The sequence below is a fragment of the Triticum aestivum genome, chromosome 7B, assembly GCF_018294505.1.
Source record: "Triticum aestivum cultivar Chinese Spring chromosome 7B, IWGSC CS RefSeq v2.1, whole genome shotgun sequence".
Lineage (NCBI taxonomy): Eukaryota > Viridiplantae > Streptophyta > Magnoliopsida > Poales > Poaceae > Triticum > Triticum aestivum.
The window spans coordinates 210,735,155-210,741,418 of record NC_057813.1 but is presented as its reverse complement, the minus strand read 5'-3'; the positions used below and the strand labels follow the sequence as shown (position 1 = coordinate 210,741,418).

Here is a 6,264-nt window from a genome sequence, read left to right as displayed (position 1 = left end):
TAGGTTGGCATGGCGTCGGCATGAACCCTAGGCAATGGCATGGCCGCTCGAATGATGTCTGGCCACGAGCCTTATTTAAATTCAGATTGTTTTCTGCGTGGATGAGAACTGGGTCGGTCGGTTTGGCACACGGAGATGTACGAGTCAAACCCAAACTAATGAAAAGCGGATAAAACGCGTGTTTGCTCTCGTAGAAATAGAACACGGCGGACGGGGAGGGGGATCCGGCTGAGAAAGCGAGAAAATAAAGAAGCGGAAAACCAGGGGAAACAGCGAAGGAAAGCAGTTGTCGCTGGTCAGAGCAGTAATCGCTCCGATTTCCACACGGCACGAAATGGGGGCAAAGCACCAGCGCGGCGGAAACAGTACCGCGGCACAGACTGCGCCATCACCACCAGTCCATCTCGCCCCCAGCCCAGAGGCTCCTCCACTCGCCTTTCCCCTCCCCTCCCCTCCTCCGCCGCCTCCTCTCCCTCGGCGCGGCATCACCCCCTCGATCCCCCGTTCCGCCGGGCAGTTCGCCGTCTCCAGCCGCGATTCCGCGCGGTGGGACGGCCGCCGGGCCCGATTCGTTGGGTGTGGGCACGTAGCTCACTCGGATTCGCGGGGAGAATCGGCGGCCGGATCGTAGGGCAGGTTGGTGGCTTGAGCTTCAGTTATTGCTAATTGTGCGTGTGATTTCGTGGTACCTGTGTGGGGGCGCTTCTGCTTCCCGGAATTGCATGCGGTGCATGCGTGTCTCGCGGCTTCAGTTTGTGCTCCAGTTTGTGGAATGCGCGATCCGGTTCTAGGAGGTCCGAATTTAGGTCATTTTTTGTTAGATTTTTCTCTGGTGGGGTTAGTCTCTATACTGTCTAGTTGATCGTACAAGTGTTCTAGGTGATTGTACAAGTTAGGCCAACAGAAATAGAAATGGTAGAGAAGATGTGATACGTTTTACTGTTTGGAAGAGAAGGGTTAGAAGGATTTATTTGTCCAATGTGATGTTCATACTTCTGGACCGTGTAGTTGGTTCGATCACTGGACAGAGGGCCCGACCCCGACCCCCGCGTCGCCTAGGAGGCGACTCGGGGGAACCCTAGCCCGCCGCGCCGCCACCCCCTCTCCCCGGCTCCCCCTGCCGCGCCGCCGCCGGAGGAAACTGCCGGGCGAAGCCCGCGCGGCGGACGGCGGCGGCGGGGCTTCCCGCTCGCGCGCGCGGCGTCGTTCTCGACGGCGAGGGCTCCAGGTGGGGGGAGGCTCGGCCTCCGGCGCTGCGGCCGTCGCGGCGCTCCCCGGCGGCCCTCTGCTCCGTCTCGCGCTCCTCCTCCGTCAGCCCTTGCAACGCCTCCTTGGCTGGCGGTTTTTTCGGCCGTCCGGCCGGTGCGGCGGCGCCGGCGAGTCTCTGTACTCTCGGCGCGTCGGGGTGGGGTGGCAGCCCCCCTCCTGCTTCTGGTGGTGGGTGGAGTGGCGTGGCCTGGAGCTTGGCCGGCCGTGGCTGCGGCGTAGGCGTGCGGGTGCTTAGGCGCCAGATTTGGTCCGCGCCCGATCTGGCCCGCCGGCTTCTGTTGGCGGCGAGGAAGGTGGATCTGGCGTGGTGGTGACGCCCCCTAGCGCCGCCGCCGCGCCTCCCCCTTGCCTCCCCTCCCTCTGCCGCCGCCTGAGGGCCTCCCAATGATGGTGGCGGCGGGATGGGCGCGGTGCAGCCGGCGGGCTGTGTCGGCGGGCTCTGGTGGGCAGCCTCCCACGGCCGCGCGGGCGGCGTGGGGGCTGCGGACGCTGGCGCAGTGGCGGTTCCTCGCAATCCGTCATGGCTCCATGTAGAAGATCCGCCTCTGCTTCGATCTGTCCCGATCCGTGCTGGCGCCGGTCCTTGGCGGCGGCTTCGGCGTCCCCTATGGCCGGCCTGGCGGATCTGGCGTGCGGGTGAGGTTCCGGGGGAAACCCCTGGCTGGCGCGGCAGCCTCCCCAAAGTCGACGCCTTTGGCGCCGATCCCCTTCCTGAAGGCTTTGGGGTGGATCCTCTCCCTTCCGCCTCCTCCTCGAGCTATGGCGAAAGCTTTTGTTCCCCTGGTCTGGGCGTCGACGGCACCCTGGTGTCGTGCTCCTTCTTGAAGGCGGCGGCTGGGAACAACTCTTGGTGGCGGGGCTGCTGGTGGCGTGGTGGCGGTGCGCTTCGGCCTTCTACTTGGTGCTGAGCCTTGCTTCGCGGGACCAGCGGACGGTTTCTTTGGTGGATCGGTGTTTCATCCATACATTGATGGCGACGGATCTTGACGGCATGGCGCAGTGCAGATTCGGAGTTTGATGTGGGAGGATGGACTCGCGCAGGAGGACGACGCTGTCTGGCGTCGTGGTGACGTCGATGGCAGAGAGATCTGGCATGGTAGATGCAACAGTACAGCTCTAAAGATGGACTCGTGGCAGGTGGCTGCGGCGGCCTCATACCCGGCAGGCGTCCTGGTTGAGAAGTGCGCCGGACTGGTAGGTGCCCCATACCAGGTAGGCGTCCTGGTTGGAACCTCAGGTCTTAGATGTTTAGGTTTGGCTGCGATGTCTGTTTGGTATTAGGCCCAGACTATCAGCGCCCCTTCATCATTTGGATAGGCGTAGCGACAGTTGTTGCTTAGACGGTGGCTTTAGTCTTACTGTTGTATTTCTTTGTAAGGTCTTGTGAGAATAATTAATAAAGTGGCCGTATGCATCGCCCAGATGCAGAGGCCGGGGGTCATCCTCCTTTTCTAAAAAAAAAAGTTGGTTCGATCACTGGAGGCAATGTTGCTTATGGCGTATACGTTACAGTAATGTAGGGTTTTTTATATTTCCAGTGGTTTAAGTTCTGGCATGCATCATTTTTGCTGTATGACAATTCATGAACAGTGATTTCCAAGTTGAACTATTGGTTAGTCTTGGGTGCTATCTTGCTGATAAGTGCTTGTTTGCTCCTTTTTCTCACAGGGGTCTTCTACTGGATAGTGTGGTATTGTGCTGAAATCATCGCGGACTCTCTTTTGTGATTGTCTCTGATACTGATTGGTGTATTGGGCCTCTTCTTCTTCATCATCAATGGGCATTGTGAAGGTTGCAAGTGGTGCGCCTATAGCGAAGTGTGGTTACAGCCGTGAAAATGAGGACCTTACACAAGAGGAGAAATTACTGCTTGAGAGCTTTCCTGTTCATGATTCTGCCGATGACTGCGAACATGCGAAGGTCGATTGTGAGCTTGCAATGTCTGGAGGCCAGCTGTGCAATGTGCCTTATGGGCTTTATGATCTGCCTGGGTTAAATGACATACTGTCTCTGGAGACGTGGAACTCATGTCTAACAGAAGACGATAGATTCCGTCTAGCAGCATACCTCCCGGACATGGACCAACATGACTTGTTTACAACAATGATGGAGCTCTTGAGTGGCAGTGCTATGTTCTTTGGGAGTCCACTTAGAGGGTTTTTTGACAGATTGAATGGTGGATTTTATTCTCCAGAAGTTTCTCGGGCAAGAGAATTACTGATGAACTTTCAGAGACGAAGGTATTATCATTTTCTGAAGTTGTATCATGATGGCATTGTTTGGAAGTTTGCGTGCATGGACAAGCTGTGGAGAAGAAATCTTGTGGATACTAGTCTTGAGGAGAAGATTCACATTTGGCACAACTGGATACAAGAGAAGCTTCTCACATTTGCAGATCCAAACAGTTCTCCTTTGAATGCAAGACTATCAAATATTGGCAAGGTTGAAGCTGCCAGTTTTGCACCATTGAAGCGAGCTAAACTTATAGAAGGGACATCAAGTACCAATTGGTCAGCCAAATACAAGGAGATAGTCCATGGAGCAAAATCAGTGGAAATTAGCTCATCGAATAGTCACATTTTTCACCTTCGAGATGTGCCCGGTGAAAAATGTAGCAAACCACCAAAAGTCGTGCTTAAAGCAAATGCCGACAGTGATTCCCTTGCTGATGGCAATGCAGGAATACATCCTACACCAGGACTGATCCCACTCCCTCAGCTGGGAGTGCAGGTCTCCACCTTTTCTCCTTATGCTTTTTCACAGCATGTACATAATTTTTCTGTGAATCCATCTTATCCTTTATACATAAACACAAGGAGAAGTTCTTTAGGCAGCTCAAGCTCAAAATCCTGGCAGGCGGAGGGTGCACTGGAAACTTACCCTATCTTGGTCAAAAGCCCATTTGGAGTCCAGCATGCTGTTTTAGAGGATCTCAAAACATGCAACCATTCTGCAGTGTTGAGTGGGTATCAGTCAGCAGCTAAACCTATCACAGCATATTCGAATGAAGGAAACGACACAAGAGAATCCCTCCATGAGAAGAACCTTTTGAAGAACTTTGGTCGGCCGGGTGCCATGGTTCCTGAAAGTTCTCCTGGTCTGTATACGAGAACCGCCGTTGGCCACGAGACGAACGGATTGATGAAAATGTCCAACCCAGGAAATGCTGACATTATTTCTGAGATGCTTACCCTTGGTGCAAGCACAAACCCACCTTATAACTTCCCGATGCAGTCTGAAACAGTGCTCAAACAGCATCATGATGGACTGAAGACGAAGGCACCTCCTTTCATGAACTCTGCTACAAGAGTTGAAGGACATAGACTCCCTTACACATACACAAGGAGGAAGCCACACAGGGCGGTCGACCTCGTGGATCCTGTTGAGACGCCGACCATGGTGGGTTCAGAGACAGCGAGTGGGCTGGCTAGCATGGCAAATGTAAAGGCGAAGGGCATCAAACTTTGAAGTTTGCGAGCAACAAACAAGGAGATCTGATTATAGAGATGGGGAGTTGGCTTACCATCTAGCTAACATAGTAAATAAGGGTAATGTTTTACTTTCTGTTGCGAAGTCGAATTGGCTGAAGCCTCCCTTTGTTACAGTATCATTCGGTATCTCAATAGGACAAGTAGTTAACAATCCTGTTAGATGAAATATGCAAAGTAGTCGAGTCTCGCACCTAATTATTTTCCAATGACTATTTGCTGCAATTATATAGTAAATTCTTATGGGCTTCAGATTTCTCTGTGCTATCTATATATTTTTGATGTAGTATTATCTCTGTTCTCAATTTTCATTCCGTTCAGTCAACAGTCTCTAATAGTATATGTTAGCCATTTATGTGAAATGTTATTGCACTCAACTTTGACGAAAAATGAAAATTAGCAGTGTAGTTTCTACTCCCTCCATTCCCAAATATTTGTCTTTTTAAAGATTTCAACAAGTGACTACATACGAAGCAAAATGAGTGAATCTACACTCTAAAATATGTCTACGTACATCTGTATGTTGTCCATTTGAAATGTCTAGAAAGACAAATATTTGGGAACGGATGGAGTACGTGACAGGCAAATTGACAAGTGTGCTATACTTCACTACAATCTATGTATGACTGAATTTTCACGAATTCGTCGGTTCAGAATTCGAGATTTGAAATTCGTGTTATCTCTAGCATCAACCAGAGAGGATAATAAAGTATAAACCAAACCATGCCACCATCTTATATTACCTTATCAATGGATTAATGCATGCCAAAGAAATAACTTGAATAAAATCATATTATATCCTGAATTCTTTTTATGTTGCAATCCAAAAGGAAGATGAAGGAACACCAAAGAACAATAGGCACGGGAGGCATCCGGAAAGCTCAAACCAAAACCTCTTCTAGTGATAGAACAGGAACCGAGTTCTTTAGGCTTCCATCATTTTCCCGTGCCTACTGCTCTTAAAGCATCTCTAGTAGACCCCTTATATTGCCTACTTCTCTTAGAGCATCTCTAGCAGACTCTTTATATTCGCGTGAACTGTAAAAATTCGGCGACTATACGGGTTTGGTCTTTTTTTGGCTAGACCAGAGCCCGTATATTCGCCCAGCCCGTAAAAGATTTTACGGTGGCCCACAAACCATCCCCGCCCACACGGTATATCTACGGGTTTTGCCGTGAGTATACGGGCCGAAACTCTATCCCTCCCCCGCCACGATTCCCAAATCCCTCTTCGATTTCTGGCTGCCGATGAGCTTAAATACGCCACCCCCGCCCATCGATCTACGACGATGTGGAGCTCTGGCTGGCGCGATGACGGCGTTGACCCGGAGCGCAAGCGTTGCGTCACCGCCGACGCGGCGCGCAAGCGCACGGCCAAGCGCTACACGAACTACGGGTTCTCGGTGTCGGCGTCCCTCCTTCGCCGCGAGACAAAGGAGTACGACCGCCGCCATGCACGACGCTTCGACACGGGGAGCTCTTCCGACGCGGGGAGTTCTTTTGGCGC

The 6,264-nt window shown here is 52.1% G+C and overlaps 1 protein-coding gene across 1 annotated transcript; it reads left to right on the top strand.

Moving 5' to 3' along the window:
* The first annotated feature begins 252 nt into the window (after positions 1-252).
* Positions 253-5,009, top strand: LOC123156702 (uncharacterized). Its single transcript, XM_044574861.1, has 2 exons — positions 253-636; positions 2,938-5,009. Exon 2 carries the CDS (start codon positions 3,046-3,048, stop codon positions 4,735-4,737), a length of 1,692 nt encoding a protein of 563 aa, XP_044430796.1. The 5' UTR covers positions 253-636; positions 2,938-3,045; the 3' UTR covers positions 4,738-5,009.
* The last annotated feature ends 1,255 nt before the right edge of the window (positions 5,010-6,264 follow it).

Excerpts from the sequence above, each read along its gene's own strand:
- LOC123156702 (XM_044574861.1), top strand. The coding sequence starts at position 3,046 with ATGGGCATTGTGAAGGTTGCAAGTGGTGCGCCTATAGCGAAGTGTGGT.